We start from the raw sequence: 25,702 nt of genomic DNA on the forward strand, positions 1-25,702 counted from the left end.
AGATTAAATACTAAAAATGAATGAGCCAGCTGTCTCGGTAAAAATATAGACCTTTAGATAGTGAGCCACGTAATAGCTTGGCTTGTGCTTCATACAATATCTTAATCTGTGAGCCCCAAGCGGGTCAGGGCCTAATAATTGTTTTCACTCTCATAAGTAGCCCGAAAAATGCTTAAATGCGATAGGCATTTACTATAACTGGCTCGGCCTAAGCATTCAAGTCCAAAAAGACCCCTATTTGGCAAAGGGTCCTTCATATTAGGTGGAAATTCTACAATGGCACGAGCACAGATTTAACGCGTGAACAGAAAGGTCACCTTGGGAAACAAAAGCCAGAGACCCAGAGCAGTTAACAGGCAGCGTCTGCAACACTTTCAACAACGTTGCACAGACGTTACTCCAATTTTGAAAGAAGTCCCACAGGAACACAGAGTAAAAGCGGGGCTAGGAACTAGAATCTAAACCACACCACACACGAGGAAGCGGCAATGCACAGCCCTCTAAATCTCAGTACAAACAGTTTAGGGCCAAAGTACAATAATGCTGCGGTAATGAGCACAAGGACCTTGAGATAAATTGGTTTGGGATGGAGACGTTTCTGACTTTCACTCACTCATTCATTCAACCGTATTTATTGAGCACTTACTTTCTGCAGAGCACTATGCTAAGCGCTTGGGAAAGTACAACAATAAACAGTGACATTCCCTACCCATGGTGAGCTTACAGTCTACAGTTTAAGCGACTGAATGGTGACCTCGGCTCTGAGCAGGGAACGTGTCTGTTTATTGTTCTACTGTGCTCTCCCAAGGGCTCAGTACTGTGCTCGGCACACAGTAAGCGCTCAATAAATATGACTGACTGACTCTAGCTCCCACTCCTCGGGGCCCAGATCACATCTTAATCACGAGACCACACTGGAGTCTATTGCCCCCACTCCAATGTTCGCTTTCTTCAGCCTGAGGCTTGTTTTGTCATCTCTGCACGGGAAAAAGTGTTTGCATTTTTTGCCTTTGAACTTTTCAATCTCCTGTGTACTTGGCTGTCCTGAACTGTGAGCACTTTGAGGCCTGCAGATGACAATTTAAATCTTCGCTTGGACCCCCCTCAACGTTCCCACATGGCTCCACGGGGAATGGACATTTAATAAACAGCGAATGATTTGGGGAAGGGTGAGGAGAGCCACGAGTGTATTGGGTTCAAGCTGCATATAACTCATTCACCAATAACAGTAACGATGACTGTGGTATTTATTAAGCGTTTGCTATGTGCCTTGGCACTTAGGTGCTTGCACTGTACTAAGCACTGGGATAAACACTAGCTATTCAGGTCCCACGTGGGGCTCACGGTCTAAGCGGGAGGGAGAACAGGTTTTGAATCGCCATTTTACAGATGGGGAACTGCATTTCCAAATATTCCAGCCAAATCTTCATTTCTGGGTTTTTCTCTTTATTCCTTCGCACTGACTGCCGCTGGCGCTGATCCCGCCCTGCACATCACGGGTGATGGGGGAGACCTAGGAATCCAAGGACTGGGAAGGAAGGACAAGGTGTAGGAACTGGGGCCTGTTCTGGAATCTGGTTATCACCTCTCCCCCTACTCCTTCAAAGCTTTATTGAAGGCACACCTCCTCCACAGCCTTCCCTAAGCCCTCCTTTCCTCTTCTCCCACTCCCTTCTGCGTCGCCCTGACTTGCTCCCATTATTCATCCCCCCTCCCAGTCCCACAGCGCTTACGTACACCTCTGTCACTTTATTTATATTAAAGTCTGTCCCCCCGCTCTAGTCTGTAAGCCTGTTGTGGGCGGGGAATGTGTCTGCTTATTGTTGCGTTGTACTCTCCCAAGCGCTTAGAACAGTGTTATGCAGACAGTAAGTAATAATAATAATAATTATGGCATTTATTAAGTGCTTACTATGTGCAAAGCACTGTTCTAAGCACTGAGGAGGTGATCAGGTTGTCCTACAGGGGGCTCACAGTCTTAATCCCCATTTTCCAGATGAGGTAACTGAGGCCTAGAGAAGTGAAGTGACACCCAAAGGCACAGAGATGACGACTGGTGGAGCCGGGATTTGAGCCCATGACCTCTGACTCCAAAGCCCGGGCTCTTTCCACGGAGCCACGCTGCTTTTCTAAGTACTTACCTCTCTAAGTAAATGCTCGATAAATACAATTGATGGAATGAATGAAAGAATGAACCTCTCCTAGTCTAACAGCAGCAATCCAACTCCCCCATCTCTCTCCTGCACCTCATCCCCAGCCATCCTCACTCAAACCAGACTCCAGGCCAGTGGCCGGGTCTTGCTGGGCTCCTCAGAAATGTCTGTCTTTCCCCTCCACACTGCAAGCTCCCTGTGGGCAGGAAACCTGTCTACCCACACTATCTACTGAACTCTCCCAGGAGTTCAGTCCAGTGCTCTCGTGGGCAGGGAATGTGTCTGTTTATTGTTATACTGTACTCTCTAATAATAATACTGATGGCATTTATTAAGCGCTTACTATACGCAAAGCACTGTTCGAAGCGCCGGGGGGATACAAGGTGATCAGCTTGTCCCACGGGGGGCTCACAGTCTTAATCTCCATTTTACAGATGAGGTAACAGGCACAAGGAAGTTGTGACTTGCCCAAAGTCACCCAGCTGACAAGTGGCGGAGCCGGGATTTGAACCCATGACCTCTGACTCCAAAATCACAATAATAATAATGATAACTGTGGAATTTGTTAAGCACTTACTGGGTGCCAGACACTCTACTAAGTACAAGCCGATCAGGTTGGGCACGGTCCCTGTCCCACGTGAGGCTCACAGTCTCAATCGCCATTTTACAGATGAGGTAACAGGCCCAGAGAAGTGAAGTGACTTACCCAAGGTTACACAGCAGACAAATGGTGGTGCTGGGATTAGAACTCATGACCTCCTAAGGCCGTGCTCTATCCACTACGCCATGCTTTGCACACAGTAAGCACTCAATGTTCACAACTGGATGAGTGAATGCTCTGCACACAATCCCTCAATAAATACCATTGATTGATTGGAGATCAATCAATGATTGATCATTGATCATCTACCTGGGAGACCTGCCCTGCCTGTAAAGATGGAGGGGTGTGGGGAAGCCCTTGAGAGGTTTATTCCAATTAAATGAGGTTCTTATTGGTTTCATTGATCCCAGGAGCTAAAGACTCCGATAAAAGCAATAAGGCAGAGTTTTTCAGCTTCTGGTAGCTGTCCAATATCCCTTAAATTTATATCCTTCTGTTGGAAAAGAGCCTTAAAAGATTAACTTCTTTAAAATCCTAATATTTGAAAAAAATCCACATACGTATACAGCTCCTTAACCTTGTTTCAAACAAGCGGGATTTTGATTAATGAAAAACCCACCATGGTTCTATAATGGGATTAATCCACAATTTTTTTTGTGGTGGGGGGGGGGGCTATTAAAAGGACATCACATCCAATTTCTTCTAGCTTCCTGGGTGGCGGTCTGCTTAATTAATCCCCAGAACTGAAATTTTCAAAGAAAATGGGGCAAAAAGCCCACAAAACCAGATGCATGTGAAATTTACATTTATTGCATGCCTGCAGAAACAGATCTCAGGCTGCTAAAGGCACAAAACCCCTTCCGATAGCCTTTCCTAATAATAGTAATTGTGGTATTTGTTAAGTGCGCACTGTGTGCCAAGCACTGTACTAAGCGCTGGGGTGGATACAAAGCAAATCGGGCTGAACTCAGTCGCTGTCCCATATAGGGCTCAGAGTCTCAATCCCCATTTTACAGATGAGGTAAGTGAGGCCCACAGAAGTGAAGTGACTTACCCAAGGTCACACGGCAGACAAGTGCCAGAGCCGGGATTAGAACCCATGACCTTCTGACTCCCAAGGTCTGTGCTCTATCCACTAGGCCACACTGCTTTTTGTAGCTTGGCTTGGAGAATCAGGACAGGTAAATGTACCTGACTGAGCTAGAAGGATTCACTGAAATTTGGTCATTTTCCTAATGAACTTGAGATTTAATTGATGGTAAGGCTATAATTCTTCTTACAAAGACCAAACCACCTGTTTCTTTTTGGACTGCACTTTTCCTACACTTCTTCACTGTTCACCACTTCCCACCTCAGGCAGGGGATCTTCCCTTCCAAATAAAATAGCAGTCAATGCTGGGATGGGGTCTCGGCATCATCATCAATCGTATTTATTGAATACGATCAAATCTAATCATCAAATCTAAGAAGCACTCTTCATCTTATAAACGCACGTGTACGTTGCCGAGCACAACACCAAGTAGGAGCTCTCTGATGTAAACATAGCATGATGGCAAAAAATAAATCCTCAATCAAGGGTCATCTCATATACAAAGATACGAAAAAAAGTATTTTAAATCAAAGAAAGCAGTATGAGACACATCGGGGTTAACAATCTACTCATTATCCAACAGTAAGCTTGTTGTGGGCAGGGAATGTGTCTGTCATACTGTGTTGTACTCTCCCGAGTGCTTAGTACAGTGCTCTGTACACAGTAAGCGCTCAATAAATACGTTCGATTGAATGATAGACAGCCGACTAGATGCCAACGGCAACTTCGGTTTGTCTAAAGCTGGGACTATCAGACTCTAGTTGGGACAAGGATGATTTCTTAATTCTTTGGATGCGAAGAAGCTTCCTCGGGAAAGGGGAACTCCTGATAATATTGGTGACCTTCAAAAAAGTACTGGGAAGCCAGATTTTTGTTCTTTTTAATCATACAGCCACCCCCAAATTCAGGGGTCCTTGGGCAGAAGGAATAAAAAAGGCAACCGTTCAAATTTGGAGAAAATTCTGCACTTATTTCCCCATGCCCAGTTCCACGCTGCCAAAGGAAAGACTGTAGAGGGTCTCGAATGAACTCTTGAAATCAGAGATGGTCTATTATTCATGTTGTTGTCGTTTGGGTGGGGGGTTTCCAACAGGCTCCAAAACCCTGATGCAAAATATTTTAGGAGTAGTAGCAATTTTTCAAGAGGAAAAGAAAATCTGCCCTGAAAATATTTCTATTACTAGTGCAAGGTCTTTGTATTCTTTCAGTGGCAACTTGTCTCCAGCACACTGAAATAGAGTCACCAATGTAGGGGGACTGCCAGTTTGGCCTAGTAGACAGAACGCAGGCCTGGGAATCATTCGGATCTGGGTTCTAATTCCATTCTGCCACTTGGCTGCTGTGTAACCCATGTCAAATCACTTCACTTCTCTGGGCCTCAGTTCCCTCACCTGGAAAATGGGGGTTAAGACTGTGAGCCCCACGTGGGACAGGTACTATGTTCAACCTGACTAGCTTAGATCTACCCCGACACATAGTACAGTGCCTGGAACATAGTAAGTGCTTAACAGATACCATAAAACAACAAAACAAAAACTTGTGGCTCAAACATGCACTTGTCATGAGAGTGTACATAAAGCGGGCATTTTTTTTTTCTTTCCTTTTCCACTTAGGGGAGGCACAGTGACAAATCCAACCCTGATGGGACTCCGGCCCCTGATGCTAGCTACTGGTTCACTTCTCTTCATATTTTTTGATGAGGTGGGAGTTCCCCCATCTGTAAAATGGGGATTGAGACTGTGAGCCCCATGTGGGACAACCTGATTACCTCACAGTACATAGTAAGCACATAACAAATACCACAATTATTATTATTATGAAATCTTAATTAAACTTAAGCAACTGGGACAAAATCAAGCGACTCCTTGGCCATCTAAACATAACAATCAATCAATCAATCGTAATTCCTGGCACTTACTGGGTGCAGATCACTGTACTAAGTGCTTGGGAGCATACAATATAACAAAGTGGGGAGACACATTCCCTGCCCTCAGGGAGCATACAGTCTTAGTTACTCCAATTAATCCTATATTCTGCAGACTAGAGCCCTAATATTTAGGCTGACCATATACTTGGGACCTGTCTGGAACTAGACTGTGAGGAGTGTGGGATTGGGGGTTGTAGGGCGGGGGGTGATTAGGGTAATGGGGGCTTTGTTATTGAGGTAAACTGTATTTATTGGCCATTTATTTATTGTATTTATTTATTTTTGGCTCCTTGTCCCCAAAACACTTGAGAGCAAACATGGTCACCAAGCTGGGCTGTAAACTTCTCCGTTAGATTCTAGGGGCAGGGATCATATCTTTTAACTCTATCGTACCGACCCGGGCGCTTAGTACACTGCTCTGCTCACAGAAGGCACTGATCTGTTCAAAGAAGGCGTTTGGTAAATCCTGTGATGGATTGAGATCCGAACCACCTATCGGTTCTACTGGTGGCCATCACTTTTCCCAAGTGTTTCCGGGAACTTTAAAAGAGAGGGACATGGCCACTCAGACATAGCACCCTCTCCGCTCCCAAGTATCAATCAATCGTAATTACTGAGCATTTCCTATGTGCAAAGCACCGTACCAAGCGCTTCGGGGAGCACGATACAACAGAATTAGCGGATACGTTCCCTGCCCACAAGGAAGTTATCGTCTAGAGAGTTGTGAGTTGTTCGCTAGATTAAGCCAGGGGGCAAGGTGCAAATCAGGGCTTTGCTGTAGATGACGGTCCCTTGGCACTTTATTAAAACACTTGCCCCCATCTTTCTTGCCTCCCTCACGGTCCATCCGTTTCAACTGAACACACCAAGACCATGCCAGAAAATGCAAGTTTTTCAGGACTCTCCAACCCAAACTGAAACATGATGTCGTCGTCTAGCTTTGAGCACCACTGCCAAGAGCTCCCCCTGCTCCTATTGATCTTGTCCCGTCACCTTCTTCCATGACTGCCTTCTCCCTGGCTGAAAGCGAAGCAGCCTGGCTTAGTGGCTTGGGAGTCAGAAAGACTTGGGTTCTAATCCTGCCTCCACCACATGTCTGTGCGCCTGTTGTAGGCAGAGATTGTCTCTCTTTATTTGCTGTATTGTACTGTCCGAGCGCTCAGTAGAGTGCTCTACACACACTAAGTGCTCAATAAATATGACTCAATGATGACCTTGGGTAAGTCACATCACTTCTCTGTGCCTCAGTTACCTCATCTGTAGCCTGGGGATTAAGCATATGGGCCCTATATCTATCTCAACGCTTAGTGCTTTGGGACATAGTGCTTTGGGGAAGCAGCGTGGCTCAATGGAAAGAGCACGGACTTTGGAGTCAGAGGTCATGGGTTCAAATGCCGGCTCCGCCACTTGTCAGCTGTGTGACTTTGGGCAAGTCACTTCACTTCTCTGGGCCTTGGTTACCTCATCTATAAAATGGGGATGAAGACTGTGAGCCCCCTTGGGACCACTTGATCACCTTGTAACCTCCCCAGCGCTTAGAACAGTGCCTTGCATATAGTAAGCGCTTAATAAATGCCATTATTATTATTATTATTATTACATAGTAAGTACTTGACAAATATTATTATTATTATTAAGGGCTGGCAACCAGGCTATTAAAAGCCCCCGAGGGGGTGGAGAGGCAAGGCAACAGATTCTCGAACCCATTTTGCAGAAGGGAAAGGGCCCGGTGGGTGTTTTATTCATATTAAAGTCAGTCTCCCCCTCGCGACTGTAAGCTCGTTTAGGGCAGGGAGTGTACCTGCTATTTCTATTGTATTGTACTCTATCAAGGTTTTGTACAGTGCTCTGCACATAGTAAGCGCTCAGTAAATGCGATCGATTGACTGATTGATCCTGGCCCTCTAAAGCTAACCTGGCAGTGTTTTTTTCTCTCTCTCTCTCTCTGTCTCTCTGTCTCTCTTTCTCTCTCTCCCCTCTCCCCTCTCCCCTCTCTTACCTCCGCCGGGATTGCTGAGGGGATAAAAAATAGTCCCTTGCCTCGGGGTGAGGGATGGGGAGCCCTACACACGGAGACAGAGAGACGCATGCATTTGAGGGAGGAAATAAGGAGGGGAAGGAAGGGCCCCAGCTGCCTATCACATTGCATCTATGGCTTCTAGGACTCGCCTGGCCCTAAGCTCCAAGATTTCCACTTTTGTCTGTCTTTGGCCCCACGTGCCATCACTTAGCTTAGAAATGGAGGGGAAGTCTAAATGTGCCTCAGGGGGCTTTCGCCTTCACTCCGACTTTAGGATTGTTCCTCTAAGATGGCAGAAAGAACTGGGAGAATCACATGAAAATAAGTTGCCATTAATGACCCGTACAGGGAAAAAATATAGAAAGTTTACTGGCACATCCTCCGAAATTACGATGGATTCCAGTTTTGTTTACTTCCAAACTCTTGCTCCAGAGGCCTGTTCTCTAAATAAGCTTTCATGTTGTCGGAAATGTATAACTTCAATCGCTCGCACATTGACAGAAATGTCTGTTTCCGCCCCAAGTGAACTGCCTTTGCTTATTTAGACTGGAAATGCTTTGCGCCTCTAAAGTTGATGTCTTAAATGCTCAATTTTCAACTGAAATAGGATTCTTTGTGTATTTTTAAAAATCACACATATACCTTTCAAATCCCAGACCCGGCCTTTGCATGGCTTGCGCATGTTAGATTTGCTCAGGAATTTCCAAAGAGGAATATTACCATAAGCCAGACGGCTCTCTGACTACACAGAAAATGGGACCCTTTAAGTAACTGATCTACAGGCCGGAAAAGAGAACCAACCCTAGCCCTACTTTCCAGGTTAGGCATATGCTTCGAAGACAAACAGTGATTAGTAAAGCTATGTGCCAGGGTTAGCACCATTTCAAGCAGATGCCTGGACATAAAGCATGCTTAGGGTGAAAGGTAAGCCCTGATACCTTTAGTTCTTTAAGCCCCTGCATGTATCTCCCTTCTACGTCTTGTATCTGGTCCTTAAGATCATAGATATCCTGCGGGATATAGGAACGAACCATTGCGTAAGGGAAACACACTTTTACAGCTGAACAAACTGGAGCGGAAATGAGAATTTCAAAATAGCAATAACAGCGAAGAGAATTATTGCTTCAGATTCTGCCTGTGTGACAAAAATACAGAGCGCAAAACACTTAATTCGCATAATGGGCAGAAAGAAATGATCATTCTGGATCGGTTCAACTTGTAATGCATACAATCACAATCTGAGAACATTTGTAGATTTCTCCAGGGCACACAATGAAATGAGATCTATAAACCTCTGAAAATTCAACAGTCAAATGAAACGAGCTTCCGTAATTACCAACATACCATTTGGCATTTGCCCTAAAACATACAGAATTACTGGCCATCACGAACTGTATAACCTAAGTGTGTTTCACTTGCAGAGCTGGATCTACCTCTAATTTATGAAACAATAATCACCGCCCAGTGACTCTCAGCCATTCACCACACTTAATGGGTGGAGAAAGTGGAGTAAAAAATGTCACCAGAGACGCTGTATTCCAGGCACGCTGATTTCTTTTTGTAAATGAGAGAGTCTTGGTTTTTGCCCACTTCTAAAGTAGAGAGCAAAGCCAGTTATATTTTAAATGGACCATGTTGGGTCACAGACAAGAGTCTACTCTAAATTACTTTCTGGGCTTTAAGCTGAGGCATGTTAATCCTTCCAAGAAGCTAGGGTGCCATTCAGTAAATAACTGCAGCCAGTTTGGTAGAGGGGGTCCGAACACTCCCTTTGAGGACAACTCACTTCAGCATTTAGCTTTCACCCCCATTTTTCTTCTGCTATCCACATTTTGGCTATAAGGAGATAAATTCGACAAAGTCAATGGATCCAGGATAGCGGCTGAGGTAAGAGGGTTGGTCAGAAAGAAGGCCAAAAAGAAGGGGCTGACGTGACATTTGACTGAGATTTAACTGGGTTCCAAAGACAAGGTCACCGATTAAAAATGGCTCGACACCTTCCAGGAACTGCTTCCCATCTCCCCTAATCTTTGCTGTTTTTCTTGTGTACTTCTGTACCGGAAATCATTCTGAGGACATGATGTTAGCAACCGGCAAAAACATTTCAGCAACTGTCAAGCAGCGGGGCGGCTTTCAAGACCACCAGGGAAGTTTCATTTTCAGGGGAGGAAGAACAAGAAACACACCCGAAAGAGCCGACTTAATTCTTCTTCCCGGGCTCCCAAACACCAGTGACATTTTAGTTCTCCTGTTGAAAGAAGAAGACCCGAAACGGCCCGACCGAGGTGTCTCTTATAAAATAGGCCCCAGAGCCCCCCGAAAGGCCACCTACCCGTAGTTCGCTTAATGAGGTGTCGGGATCGATCAGACTGCCCGTGTCTCCACTTCCTCGCCTGGACGAGTTGCCGCTCAGAGGTGTTGCTGCTGCCGAGACAGAATTGCGGGAGGCCGGCTAAAGAGAAGACGGCACAGAGCGGTAAAAAAAATCAGCATTTACTTGTACAAAATCTAATCCTTGAAGGCTGACGGTGGGGAAGACCTGACACCAGGCCAAGAGAGGAGGGTGATGGGAAGCAGCTGCTCTGTTTCGACTGGGGCCGGACAGGAGGAATGGGCTTGACCTGGAGCTGGGAGGATTTCAGATAGACTTCGGGAACAACCTCCTAAGTAGTGACTTAATAAGCACCTAACGTGCGCGTTAAGGGCTGGGAAAAGAAATCAGATACAGTCTCTGTGCAAAGGGGCTCACAGTCTGAGAATAAGGGGGGAAGAAAGAAGGGGTGATTGCCCCTTACAGAAATTTCAAACTATTAAAACACAAAAACAACATAAAAGACAAGGTCAGTGTTAAATTCAATGAAAGCATTGGGGTTCTGTGGCTCCTAGGGGCACAGAGAAGCAGCGTGGCTCAGTGGAAAGAGCCCGGGCTTGGGAGTCAGAGGTCACGGGTTCTATCCCAGCTCCGACACTTGTCAGCTGTGTGACTTTGGGCAAGTCACTTAACTTCTCTGTGCCTCAGTTCCCGCATCTGTAAAATGGGGATGAAGACTGTGAGCCCCACGTAGGACAACCTGATTACCTTGTATCCCCACCCAGTGCTTAGAAAAGTGCTTGGCACATAGTAAGCGCTTAATAAATATCATCATTATTATTTTTATTAGTGTCCAACCGCCACGACCGTCCCAACGTTCTGTAGGTCGAGGGGGCCTCCTGTTGCCTCTTCACCTTTTGAAGGTGGTAAGCGCATCAAGGGCAGGTAATACACCTGTGAAATCTGTTATATTGTACTCTCCCAAGCGCTCACAGTAAGCACACAGTACGTGCTCAATAAATACGATTGACTGATTGGCTCTGGAACTCTTTAGCAGGGGAGTATACTTCAGGCCTGTGAACCTCTCAGTTTCTTCCACACTCATGTTCTAGGCGCCGGAGCAATCGCTCAATCAACTGAGCCCTGGCTGGGGGTGAAGCACTGTACTAAGTGCTTGGAAGAGTACAACAGAGTAAAGTAGACCCGATCCTGGCCCTCAAGGAGCTTCTCTATGTGTTGCCAATTTGTACTTCCCAAGCACTTAGTACAGTGCTCTGCACATAGTAAGCGCTCAATAAATACGATTGATTGATTGATTGATTTCAATCGACCACTTCTCGTCTCACTCCACACTCTTTCACTTGGTGACGGTATTCAAAGGAAAAGACGTTGATTCATTCCTTCTTGGTCTTTAAAAGTGGATTAAGACTGTGAGCCCCACATGGGACAGGGACTGTGTCCAACCTGATTAGCTTGTATCTACCCCAGCGCTTAGGGCAGTGCTTGACACATAGTAAGCGCTTAACTACCATTATTAATATTATTGTTATTACTTAGTCATCCCCATTTCTGGTGGCATATAGCTTTTAAATGTTCAAGGACACTCACCTGGCAATTTCTGGCCAAATGCAAAATGAAAACAGTCTCTCATTTCCTCTTTCTCCCTCCTCTACCCTCTAACGAGCACCCGTGGTGACTCTGGTTCTCCGGCGGACAGGGCCGGGGATGTGAGGAGAAAAAAGGGCCTTATGACTCCAGGTGTGGCAGAAGCAGGGACAGACGCAAAGCTCGGGGGAGGCGAGGGGACATAGAAAAGGGGTTGGCCGTCAGGATGATTGCATCTGTAGTGGGTTATACACTCACCCTTGTGTAAGTTTCAGCATACTGCTTGTCACACTTCTCATCCAACTGAAAAAGACAATGATGAAATTAGAAAAAATGTGCATTTGATCATGCGGTTGCTCAACTTCAATTCTGAGTCCTCCAGGAATAAGGAAATCTAGAACTGAAAAACAATCACACACCTGTAACCTCATTGATAAATACACTTTATAGGCAAATGTCATGAACTCCGATGCTTTTCTTAAAGTGGATATTATTTGACCTGGCAGCCATGCTTACAAAATCTTGAAAATGTCTTCATAATTTCTGAATGGCTGTTTTTTCTTCTTTGCTACTATCAGAACTATTTCAGCACTATAGGAGGAAAATCAGACTTTTATGCGGGAAAAGGTCTTCGACGTCACAAAGAGAAACTCCTAAACAAACAAAAAATTTTAGAATTGAAGAAAATGAGAGCAGTCTCAAAGTGCTCTAGAAGATGAAATATGGTGACAACTGGAAAAAACTTAAAAATGTCAAAAACACTGGACGTATCGAATGGCCGATATGTATTTTCTCCTTGAAGGAACTTATCACAACTTCTTTGTGTTCAACATTGCTGGAGAGCAGTCAGGCTTACATGATTTGGAATGCAGAATGATCTCATTCATTCATTAATTCAATTTTATTTATTGAGTGCTTACTGTGTGCAGAGCACTGTACTAAGCGCTTGGAAAGTACAAGTCAGTGACAAATAGAGACAATCCCTACCCAACAATGGGCTCACAGTCTAGAAGCGGGGAGAAAGACATCAAAACAAGTACTAATTTGGTACGGTACCCCTGGATCCTACTCTATGGTTGCCAAAGGAAGGCAACCTTTGGATCTAAAGTAGGAAAAAATATTTCACATTCAGACTCTTCAAGAACAAAGACTGGAGACCATTAGTTGGAGTTTGGGAGGTTTTATGAGCTGCTATGTGTTACCATAAAGAGTGCTTTCATTATGTGTTTTTTCTAGACCACTGTGAGGGGACTGGGGAAGATTCTTCCGAAAGCACAGGCCTGTTTGGAAGCAGGTGTCAGAAGAAGCAACCGTTTGCAAGTTTGCACGCATGTGATATCAACACTCCAAAGCAAGCTTGCTTTAAGGTGGGATTTTGCAAGACTGCAACCCCACATTCTTTATGCCCATAAATAAACTCCCCACCTTTCTAAAACCCAACAAACTGTCTCCGATAGAGAGAAAAAGGCCAAACATCAAATCATTATTTGGAATGGCATCTAATCCTTCCTTTCTGAGCCTTTCTCATTTTGCCTTTAAGCCTCTTCTCTGTCCCAAACTGTCTTAGGTCAAAGAAAGTGACTCTCCACCTTCTATTGAAGACTGAATGCTGGCCAATTGCCCAGACACAGATATAATCAGAAACTCACTCTCTAAAACTTCCTGCAAGCAAGTTTTGATTACCCCTGTAGACAGGGGATAAGGATAAACCGGTTACAAGGTAACCCAACATCTTTTATTAGCTAATGGTTGCAACTTTCTATCGCCTCTTGAGCAGGGCTGCCAGTGAACTGTTATATTTAATGATTTTCACTCCTCTTCCTCCTGCCCATCTTACTGGAAAAAAAAAGAAGCATAAAATGGTCAAAAAAAATTTCAGTAGCGGATAAGGAGAGGAATAAAGGACCATCCACAAACTGGATAATCAGGCCCCGAGTAAGAAAGAATCGCCTGAGTACCCATTTAATCCTAACCTAGATCTCTTCTGGAAAATAGCAAAACAGATGGAAAATACACTTCTAACACTTAGAAACCAGTCATATCAAAAGAAATTAATAAACCAATCTGCTAATTTCAGCCCATTGACAAAATCTGCTAATACCTCTGCCCTGGTCGTGTGATATAAAATGGCTTACATAACACCACTCCCTAACCCCCGCAAAAAAAAAAAAGTCTCATGTTGCCATTACCCATACAATTGCATGCAGTTAGACTTTATTTACAAATCAATCGGGCCCAATATCAAACAGGTTAATACTACAAACTGTTTCCTTTCTGAAAAGGAAGATAGCAGCTAAGGATGCTCTTTTGAATAGAGAGAAGGAAACTTTTGCCTTGAAGTGTGATTTTCCTTTAGCCTTTGGTTAAATACAATCTCTCGTTAAGAGTCCGTATGCTGTTGCTTAGCACAAATGAACACCGGATCTAAAGAAGGCATTAACAGCTGAGCAAGAGATAATTATAAATAGTAATAATCTCCTAATGGACCAGTCTCCAGTCCTTACTTCCCACTCATACTCTTGGATTCTGAGGTTCCTGTGTTTAATTCCCACCTGCGTATTCTCTCCCATAATTTCATACAGTGCTCTGCACACAGTGCTTAATATATACTACTCTTACAAAGCTTCTACTACTACTAAAAATCTGTCAGGTTTGGTTCAAAATAATGTTTCCAGTGACACAAAAGGAAAGACATCATCTTAACCTCAGAATCTGACTACCATCATGTCTACCCAACTTTTCCAACATTGCCAGATGCATGCTTTGTGGATTTGGATCTAACGAGAGGTTTTTTTTCCCCTGTGGAAAGACAGAATACATTTTCCAGGAAGGAAGTGTTCCTATAATGTGTTAGTTTTAAATGTTCTCCAAAACAAAAAAAAAGTGGGCATATTAGTCACTAGCCATAAGCCAGGGTAAATCACCTGAAGATAAACTGTTCCATGCAATTCACTCACGCTATTCGAATCTGGGATGCTGACATTGTCCACGTCGGAGACCACACTTCCCCTGCGATTGGAACGACTAAAATAATCAGCGGCAGAAACCTTGGATTCAGGAAAATCACAGAACGTGTAAGTTGGAGGAAGAGAAGCATCAACACCGGCAATGAAAAAAAAGCAGTCTTTGAAGGTGGAAAGGCATCCCCTAAAGTTTCTCCAGTACTTTCATTCCTCAGGCCACTCTGACTCTTTCGGCAATTGCGCGATTCCTCAAAGGTGTATAACCAGTTGACAGCTGAGTCTTAATCTGACGCAATGATAAGGAGCACCTCCAAATCCACACATTCTGTTTGGTCTGATTTATGCATGCAGGAAGAGTGGATCCATCTAGCTCCCCAGCTACTGTAGCCACTGCTCGCAACCTCCTTACCCAGACACATTTAGCCCAGAGGTTTTCTCCTTAAACGTCTTCTCCTCACGGCCCACAGCAGAACTTGGCCTGAGATGGCCCGTGGATCCAGAGGCAAGGCACAAAGTCAACTCAGCTAAGCTCGGGCTGAGTTTGGTTTTCCTCCGGCCCCTCATTTTGAGTGAGGGGGGAGTTCCGGGCAAGTGCCTAGGGACTCACTTGAGGGGGGTAATGTAGCACATGGGGGCTACTGGTCTCGCTTAGTTGGCTATAACTTCCCATCTCTTTTTTTATGATATGTTTAGCCCTTACTATGTTCCAGGCACTGTACTAAGCATGGCGATACGCAGATACAAGCTAATCAGGTTGTCCACAGTTCCTGTCCCACACGGGGGTCAGGGTCTTAATCTCCATTTTATAGATGAACCCCAGAGAAGTGACTTGCCCCAGGTCACAGAGCAGACAAGTGGTGGAGCCGAAATTAGAGCCCAGGTCTTCTGACACCGAGGCCCGCGCTCTTTCCACGAGGCCATGCTGCTTCTCCTCTGGCTGTTTTGCCCCCAATTCACGCCTCTCCACGTCCCCCAACACAAAGACTGCCACGTCTTTTGTGCATCCCAACAGGTCTGACATGCTTAGTGTTCTTTTCACTTCAGCTGGATACATGCAAAGAGGCAACCGAGCCCACATCTTTTCTGTTATAACTTTCCTCTGGATTGGTCCCCAGTTAACCACATCAACTCTAACTACTCCTGGATCTCTGGTACAGTTTGGGCCCTGCTTCACGGCCCCTTCCCCGTTTGACCTTTAATACTAATAACTGTGGCATTTTTTATGCGCTTACCCTGTGAAAAGTGCCAGGGTTGAAACTGGGTAATCAGGTCCCACATGGGCTCACAGTCTGGTAGGAGGCAGGCCAGGTAATGAATCTCCCTTTAACAGATGAGGTAACTGAGGCCCAGAGAAGTGAAGTGATTTGCCCAAGATCACACAGCGGACAAGTAGCGGAGCCGGGATTAGAACTCAAGTCCTCCTGACTCCCAAGCCCAAACTCTTTCCACCAGGCCGCATGCTTCTCATATGAACCGATATTGCACAGTTCCTACTCAATCGCCTTTCCTAGTTAAATCATTCTCTTTGGAAATGCATCGTCTTCTTCCACTTCTCCCAACCACCTCCTTAAATTTGCCAGTTCTTCTTTGTGCCCACATTGTCTCCCCCTTCTAGACTGTGAGCCCACTGTTGGGTAGGGACTGTCTCTATATGTTGCCAACTTGTACTTCCCAAGCGCTTAGTACAGTGCTCTGCACACAGTAAGCGCTCAATCAATACGATTGATTGATTGATTGATATGTCCTTGATCCACAATGGTATTTACGGGGCTTCAGACGGCAGGTGAGGTGGGTGCCAGCAGAGGCATGGGGTGGTCTGAAATTGAAAATCACCAGCCTGCTCAAAGCAACGTTTTCCTGAACTGGGCTCTGGGAGGGAAACGCTATGTCTCTGGAATAAAAGGAAACAGATCGGGGCCTCTCTGGAAAAACTTTTTAGGTTCAGAGGATAGAATGCTGCAGGCATACACAGTTTAATATCATAACATGGTACAGAAAAGGAAGGGACAGTTCTTTTTCTCCACTTCAGGACTGCCAAATATCAGAAGCCAGTCCTAGGTCAGTCAGTATTTATTGAGTGTCTACTGTGTGCAGAGCACTATACTAAGTGCTTGGGAAAGTATGATACAACAATAAAACAGAAACATTCCCTGTCCGCAATGAGCTTACAGTCTAGGTATTTCTTGAGTGCAAAACCCAGCATCGAGTGCTCGGGAAATGTATAACACAAGTACAACACGGGTTCCTTCCCTTCAAGGATTTTTTGTTTTTGTTTTTGCAAATAAATTATCTTTTTGACTCACAGGTTTTTCGCTACCACACGGGAACGAAGTTCTGCAGTTTTCCCATCGGCACAAATTTAAACCTTTAACAACTAAAGTATATCAGAATATAATTTAGAGAGGGCATTTTTTCTACCTGGTTCTTAATTATAAAACATTAAGCAACCTAATTTTTGCTCAAATTTGCTTTTTCTGACTCCCCCCATTGCTGTTTTTTTAAATCCCTAATGCACCTGAAGCACTCTTCTTTTTATAGAAATTACTATGTGCATATCATGATACGACAGGTGGTTTCAAACAACAGCCTTGAGTAGAAGGACAATATCACTCATACACAAAAGCTACACCATATTCTAAGATGTAAAGGGTCTCAGTAGCATTTACTTGAAGAAGCAGAATGGTCTAGTGGATAGAACACCAGCCTGGAAGTCAGGGGACCTGGGTTCTAATTCTGGCTCTGCCACTTGTCTGCTGTATGACCCTTCCCTGTGCCTCAGTTACTCATCTGTAAAATGGGGATTAAGACTTCGAGCCCCATGTGGGACAGGGACTATGTCCAACCTGATTAGCTTGTGTCTACCCCAGCACTTAGTGCAGTGCCCAGCACATAGTGAGTGCTTAACTGATGCCATTTAAAACAAAAGAAAACAAAAACCCAAAACTAGGACATTCAAGCTTAACTTAATAGACCTGCTCTTTACGTTGGTTTTATGTAAGGCAATTTTTAATTGCAACCATACTGTATAGGCTGTATGAAACATTACACTATGGAGATTGAAAAATCTTGAATTTGCCAAAACCCATGACCATGCTAAATTGCTTTATTAATTAACATGCATATCAAGGCTCACCACACTATCCCTTCGCCCTTGACTGTTACGATCGGAAGACACGGTGCTCCTAGAGTCATCATCTGGAACTGGAAACTATAAATATTCCAAACAGATAATTACTCACTGAATTCCTTAGCTAGAACTCAGCATTGTAGGTAATGGTTAGTGAATGGTCCTATTGTTCTATTACAGCACAGTCAGAATAAGCCACTCAGGAGTGTAACGTCAAACTTAGAGGTGGATTTGAGGTGGGTTAAAAAGGAAGGAAGGTAGGAAAAAGCAAAACGAAAGAAGAATGGAATTCAGCAATTCCACCGACCTTAGGAGGAGCGATGGAATCCAGGTGTTGTAGGTTTTTATTAACAAAAGTCAACAAAAAATGTCCTATTGTTCTACTTCAGGAGGCAATTTAGTAAAGTTAAAAAGAGCGCTTCCTAGAAATACTGGAAAAAATCCCAAGTCCTGAAGCAAATTTAATTTACTTAGATATTGACCTCAATGCCTTTTTAATGTTACACCTGGTGGCTTCTAACTTTTCCGAATAAAACCAACCAATCTTTCCAGAGTTATTTTAAGCGCACACACCAAATATGGCAGAACCCAGTAGTATTCAGTGGAATCACAAACAAGCAAATATAGCTAGAGATAGGAAAGTTATCATGGCCATTTTCTCAAAGGTGATATCCAAATGTGGGAAATATGTCAGTCTCTGATAGATGTGCAGAAAAATGGAGATGCCAACTGCATATAACAAAACTGTGTACTATATTCTTGGGAAATTTTCAAGCTAAGATCTTACTGTGGCTAAAGAGGAGTAGGTCATTTCTCAATTTTTTTCTAAATCTCTATTTTGTCTCTCCCAACCACCACTGTTAGTAATAATAATAATAATAATAATAATGGTACATGTTAAGAGCTTACCATGTGCCAAGCATTGTTCTAAGCGCTGGGATAGATTCAAGGTAATCAGGCTGGACACAGTCCCTGGTCCCATCTGGGGCTCACACTCTGATTCCCATTTTACAGATGAGGTAACTGAGGTGAAGTGACTTGCCCAAGGTCATGCAGCGGATATGTGGCAGACCCCCATAGATCGAAGGCATGATGAGAGAGGGGTGACGGCAAAAGAAAATATTCCTGTGTCACCACCCAGGGAACCCCGTTGTAGCCAGATTTGGGGGCCACTGACAAAGGGAGGGAGGTAAAGGGAGGAAAAATGTATTTTGGATATCAAAAAAAAAAAGCCACAGTTTGAGCTGTTTCATTTTAAAGGTGGTTTTCCAATTAATATGCATTTTATGAACGATGTCGAGAAAAACTGACATACAGTCATCGGTCAATTCATTCCAGGATTCCTTCCGTAATTACTGCAGGTACTTCAGGTATATCACAGTTCGGCAAACACTGTGATATTTCAGAAAGAATACTACGCTCTTCAGTTTTTTTTCTCTCTCTCTCTTTCATTTGCAGTAAGGCTATAAAATAGGGTCCGCATAGTTTATTTCCTTGGAAACTGTTGTGATGAAACAAAGTTAACCACTATGACACAACGGTGCAGGAATTTGGCTAGGCAGCAAAGTAGTTGTATACTTCAGGGCAACACTCAAAACCATAACTTTTTATACTAGGCACCTGAATCAATGGGATGTTTGAATTTAGGCCTTACTAATTATTATTTAGAATTTACAAGCCTTTAAATATAATGGGATTTATATATGAGCACATATTAAAAAAAACTTCCCTTCAAGTTCTGCAAGGTTCTCTTCTTCCTCCACGCCTTTTAACCTTTTCGTAATGCTAGAAACTTTACCGTCACTTTGTAATTCTTACTCTTGGAATTTCATTCGTGGACCACAACCCGCTTTATGAACATTAATAATACCCACGGTACCCTTGGGGCGGTGGAGTAGAAATGACTTCAATTCTCATATGAGCTCTCTGAGATTCAAAAGGGATTCACACAACATAGCCACGCTTCCGAACAATCACTGGTGAGGCTGAAAAGAGTCATCAGCAGGTATTCAGGTATGGGTGGCCCCTGTGCTCTTAAGATCCTGGCTCCATGTAACATTCCGGTTACTGAGGGACGGACCACGGATTACTCATCGACTTTTTTAAAATGGTATTTATTAAGCACTTAACTATGTGCCAGACACTGTACTAAAGCGCTGGGGTGCTTTAGTAATAATCAATTTGGATAATAATTTGGATAACAAGATAATCAATTTGGACACAGTCCATATCCCACAGGGGGCTCACAGTCTTAATCCCCATTATTCAGATGAGGGGACTGAGGCCCAGAGAAGCCAAGTGACTTGCCTTAGGTCACACAGCAGACAAGTGGCAGAGCAAGGGATAAAAACCCAGGTCCTTCTGATTCCCAGGCCTGAGCTCTATCCACTAGGCCACACTGCAGAGACTTGAGGTCTTTCCTGACAAACCTACAGCATTAAGTCATCTGAAACTCTGGGACAACCAAGCATTTTCAAACGAAAATTAATAATGATGGCACCTGTTAAGCACTTAACTATGTACCAAGTACTGTGCTAAGCACTGGGGCAGTTACCAGCAAATCAAGTCGGACACAGTCCCTGTCCCCCACTGGGCTTACAGTCTCAATCTCCATTTTATAGATGAAGTAACTGAGGCCCAGAGAAGTGAAGTGACTTACCCAAGGCCACCCAGCAGACAAGTGTATATATGTTTGTACATATTTATTACTCTATTTATTTTACTTGAACATATTTATTCTTTTTATTTTACTTGGTTTATATGTTTTGTTTTGTTGTCTGTCTCCCCCTTCTAGACTGTGAGCCCGCTGTTGGGTAGGGACCGTCTCTATATGTCGCCAACTTGTACTTCCCCAGTGCTTAGCACAGTGCTCTGCACACAGTAAGCGCTCAATAAATACGATTGAATGAAGATTGAATGAAGCCGGGATTAGAACCCATGACCTTCTGACTGCCAGGCCTGTGGTCTATCCACGAAGCCAGGCTCCAGAGTTCCTCTTTTAGTTCTGAGGATTTCCAAGTTTTTTGTGGCTTGACTTTTAGCCTCCTGGGATGCCACCTCTTTCCCCTAAAAAGGGAAGAGAGATTCCACCCGGGCCTCTTTTTCCTTGCTTTAGAGGCAAACTTCCTTTCATCCTGGGACAAGCTGCTTCAGGTCTCGTTCCAGCCCAAGGAGCGGTGTGGGGTTCCACCCAAGGCACCACACCGTGTAGGGGAAGTTACGATCACTGAGCTGCATGTCTGAAGCACCTCCAAACTGGATGCAATCCAGGGATACACCAAAACCTGACTCACTCGCTCTAGACGGTTTCTGCTCAAAAAGAGCCTCCTTTTTTGACTGCGGTGTGTCATACTGGTCTATCTGAAGCAGCTGAGTCCCAGTTTCTAGCTGGGATGTGGCTGAATGCCATAAGCACGGAATAATGCTTATAGAGAAGCAGCGTGGCTCAGTGGAAAGAGCCCGGGCTTGGGAGTCAGAGGTCGTGAGTTCTAATCCCAGCTCCGCCACTTGTCAGCTGTGTGACTTTGGGCAAGTCACTTCACTTCTCTGTGCCTCAGTTCCCTCATCTGTAAAATGGGGATTAAGACTGTGAGCCCCACGTGGGACAACCTGATTAACTTGTATCTCCCCCAGCGCTTGGAGCAGTGTTTGGTACTTAGTAAGCGCTTAATACCATCATCATCATGGATGGAGCACAGGCCTGGTAGTTAGAAGGTCATGGGTTCTTATCCCAGCTCTGCCACTGGTCTGCTGTGTCGCCTTGGGCGAGTCACTTCACTTCTCCGTGCCTCAGTTAGCTCATCTGTAAAGTGGGGATTACGACTGTAAACCCCATGCGGGACAGGGACTGTGTCCACCCTGATTTGCTTGTATAGTGCCTGGCACATAGTAAGTGCTTATTAAATGCCACAATTATTATTATCATCATAACAGGGTCATTCAGCCAAACCAAGTCACATGAAGGAAAATCCCAAGGGACCAAACTGTAGCTGACTTCCCGCTATTTAAGTGTAGGGATGGTGGGGCCAGATTTGTGTTTTTATGCTATTTGTTAAGTGTTTACTATGTGCCAGGCACTGTACTAAGCACTGGGGTAGATACAAGCTAATCATGTTGGACACAGTACTCGTCCCGTATGGGGCTCACAGTCTTAATCCCCATTTGACAGATGAGGAAACCGAGGCATAGAGAACTAAAGTGGCCTGCCCAAGGTCCCGCAGCAGATGAGTGGTAGAGCTGGGAATAGAACCCAGGTCCTTCTGACTCTCAGGCCTGGGCTCTATCCACTTGGCCACGTTGCTTCTCAGTTGGAAGGTGAAACTTTCACTTCATTTAATTTGCAGCTTCAATCTCCCCGTGAAGGGGTGGGTGTGAGTAATCCCAAATACCGTATGGACTCCATTATGGCTAATGATGGATGCAGCAGGCATCTGACTTAATGAGGAGTTTTCCGACTGTTACAGACACTCATTATACCCCGGTTCCATCTGGATTTCCCTGGCGTTAGTCGTGCTAATGAATTGCAGAATGGCCTCAAGGCAGAGATGCCATCCAAAAGCAGAAGGGCATGGATAAAAAGTATGTGAACACGGCTGCGTTAACTCAGTCAATCATACTTATTGAGTGCTTATTAAGTGCAGGGCACCATACCAAGCTCTTGGGAGAGTACGATACAACACTACAATAGACAGATTCCCTGCCCACCAGGGAATGTCTAGAGCGGGAAACCGAGGGAGAAATATAATTGTCTAAATATTTACATAAGTGCTGTGGGGCTGGGAGAGGGGATGAATAAAGGGAATAAATCAGGGTGACACAGAAGGGAGTGGGAGAAGAGGAAAGGAGGGCTTAGTCAGGGAAGCCCTCTTGGAGACGTGCCTTCAATAAGACTTTGAAGGCAGGGAGAGTGATCATCTGTCGGATATGAAGGGGGTGGGCATTCCAGGCCAGAGATAGGATACGGACAAGATCAAGCTACGTGAATAGGTTGGCACTAGAGGAGTGAGTGAAGTGTGAGAGCCGGGCTGGAGCAGGAGAGTAGCGAGGTGAGGTAAGAGAGGGCAAGGGGATCGACTGTTTTAAAGCCAATGGTGAGGAGTTTCTCTTTGATGTGGAGATGGATGGACAGCCACTGGGGGGTTTTGAGGAGTGGGGAAACAAGGCCTGAACGTTTCTGTACAAAATGATCAGGGCAGCAGAGAAGTATGGACTGGAGTGGGGAGAGACAGGAGGCTGATTAAGGGTGCTGGGGGCCTAGACCATGGCTGGGCCATGGAAAGGGGATGAGGAGCACAAGTTTGAACTGAACCTTCCAATCACTTAGTACAGTGCTCTGCACACAATAAGTGCTCAATAAATACAACTGAATGAATGAATGAAAGTTCCTTCATTTCAGCTCACCTATGGGGATCTGGGGCCAAGTCACACTGGAGGTCAGTTGGCTACCTACCTATCTAAAAATACATTAATGCAGGTTAAGTAGACATATAATCAATATGAATGACTGCTTCTGCCCATGAATATCTACGGATTACCTGTACGCAAGTTCAGATGGTGCAATCCTCTACACCGTACAGTCATCGGGGCAGGGAACGTGTCTACTAAGTCTGCTGTGTTACACTCTCCCAAGTGCTTAGTACATAGTAAGTGCTCAATAAATACCTTGGCTTCCCATTTACTCAACAGACCCTGTAAAATCACTGGGCTGATAAGGGGAATAAATTAAGTCTCTGTGAAGTTAATTTTAACGAGCAGCGACCCGCACGGAATATTGTAGTCACATTTCTCATTGACTGATTGAGGGGATTCCTTAAGCCTGGTTCCCAGGTTGCACGGTATTGTCCTCTATGTCTGAGGCAGGTTAAAACCACAAGCACACAAATGTTAAGAAATGCTCAAATGATAACAAAGTAGTTCTCTTGTGCTTGAGCAGTAGACTGTACCCGGGTGAGCCTGCATTCCATGCCCCATGGAGAAAAGCGCTCTCCGATATTAATGTCCAAACCGTTACTCCGGATTAGTAGAACACGAAGCACTTCAAAACATGCAAGGGTTCTCACCACCGGACTGCTTCGGGTCGAGCTTGCTCTTGAAGAGTGATAACTGTATTCGGATGGCTATGGGATTACCAAGGAGAAAAAAAGTTGGGCTTCCGCTGTACTGACACCTCAGTAGGAGACTGGGGTTAGAATCGGCCCCGTCCACGCATCCCAGGTGTTGGAGGAGGGAGGCTAGTGTTGCCTAGCGACTTCTTCCCTGCCTCCTTCCCCTTCTTCCTCCATGAGCATCCCTCCCTTCTCCCGCTTCTCCCCCTGCCCGCCTTCCAAAGAGAGGCGGGGAATTTGGCGAGGGGACAGGCTGGGCTGGGGAAAAGTCTTGGTTGGGTTTCAATGACAGGCTTGACTCCATCGTTTCGAAAAGGAGACCGTTCCCTCATCCTCCCCGCGCAATATTGGACTTACGGTGCGAGAACTATAACGGTTATATAATCCACCATCATACAATGATGCCTAGAAAAAGGAAACATTGTTTTTATTTCAGCTCTAAAATCATTACGCCAAAATGCCGGATTGCCTTGCCTTGCCAAGTACCTGCATTTACATATCTGCAATTGATTTCTTTCTATTAATGTCTATCTCCCCCTCCAGACTGTAAGCTCATTGTGGGCGGGGAATCCACCTGTTTATTGTTATATTGTACTCTCCCAGTGCTTAGTACAGTGCTGTGCATGCACTAAGCGCTCAATAAGTACGACAATGAATGAAGCACCACACTACAACATCATGGTAATAATAATAATAATAATAATGGCATTTATTAAGTGCTTACTACGTGCAGAGCACTGTTCTAAGCGCTGGGGAGGTTACAAGGTGATCAGGTTGTCCCATGGGGGGGGCTCACAGTCTTAATCCACATTTTACAGATGAGCTAACTGAGGCCCAGAGAAGTGAAGTGACTTGCCCAAAGTCACACAACTGACAAGTGGCGGAGCCGGGATTTGAACCCATGACCTCTGACTCCGAAGCCCGGGCTCTTTCCACTGAGTACTCCTACCTCCCTGCTGGCTGTCATTTTCCATTTCCACGCCCAGGAACATGTCTTAACATGTCTTCAGCTCCCGTGGCACCTGTCAATTCTGCCTCCTCCTCCTTTCAACCCCACTTCTCCCTGTCTCGGTTTCCTTCTCCTCTCTGAGCCCCTGCTCACCTCCATTTCAAATCCAGGTAGAACTTATTCTCTTAAGTGGTACTCTCCTGGGCGCTCATTAATGTGCTCTGCATCCAGTAAGCGTTTAATAAATACCACTGATTGATTCAAGAATGCTCAAGGTGCTTTCCCTCAGCGATTTTAGAATGTTAGAGAAGGCAGAATTCATTCAACCGTATTTATTGAGTGCTTATTGTGTGTAGAGCACTGCACTAAGTGCTTAGGAGAGTAAAATAGAAGAATAAGCAGATACATTCCTTGCCCACAACGGGCTTAGTCTAGAGGGACTGTATGAATTGGATGACGCCAAGGAGTATTACAAAAGATGGTTTCACCAACACCTTTCTTTAGGCAAGCAGCTGAGGCTCAATAAAAAAGGAATCGTGCCTGATTGCATAAAATCCCTTCTATTAAAACGGGGAATACAGGACACCGTCTTGGACTAGTCTGAGAAACATTGCTTCTCTTTGGGCTTTGCACAATCCCAGGGAAGGAGAGAACCTGACTGTACTTTCCCAACTTTCTGACAGTCACTTGGACACTTCTATGCCCCTCCCCGAATCCCATTTCCACGGAAATGCAAAATTGGGATCATAGCACTTAAACACTGTTCACGTGCAAAAATGAGACAGAGAACCAGCTGGATCTGGGTTGAACCATTTGCATTATCTCTTTAAGCACTCTGGGCCTACAGCTGAG

At 44.8% G+C, this 25,702-nt stretch overlaps 1 protein-coding gene across 9 annotated transcripts in view; it reads right to left on the minus strand.

Annotated features, from left to right (window-relative positions):
- The window catches only part of LRRFIP2 (LRR binding FLII interacting protein 2), a 91,912-nt gene that overhangs the window by 29,238 nt on the left and 36,972 nt on the right, over positions 1-25,702 (minus strand). For 5 of the 9 annotated variants that reach the window (XM_038740875.1, XM_038740882.1, XM_038740880.1 and 2 more), the window contains 2 exons: positions 11,966-12,010; positions 10,124-10,243 (listed from right to left, as the gene is read on the minus strand). In XM_038740875.1, coding sequence (XP_038596803.1) covers positions 10,124-10,243; positions 11,966-12,010 — 165 coding nt within the window. Of the gene's footprint in view, positions 1-8,729; positions 8,802-10,123; positions 10,244-11,965; positions 12,011-25,702 lie in introns of all 9 variants that reach the window. The other 4 variants (XM_038740874.1, XM_038740881.1, XM_038740878.1 and 1 more) reach the window with 1 other exon arrangement.

The sequence above is a fragment of the Tachyglossus aculeatus genome, chromosome 2 (assembly GCF_015852505.1).
Source record: "Tachyglossus aculeatus isolate mTacAcu1 chromosome 2, mTacAcu1.pri, whole genome shotgun sequence".
Lineage (NCBI taxonomy): Eukaryota > Metazoa > Chordata > Mammalia > Monotremata > Tachyglossidae > Tachyglossus > Tachyglossus aculeatus.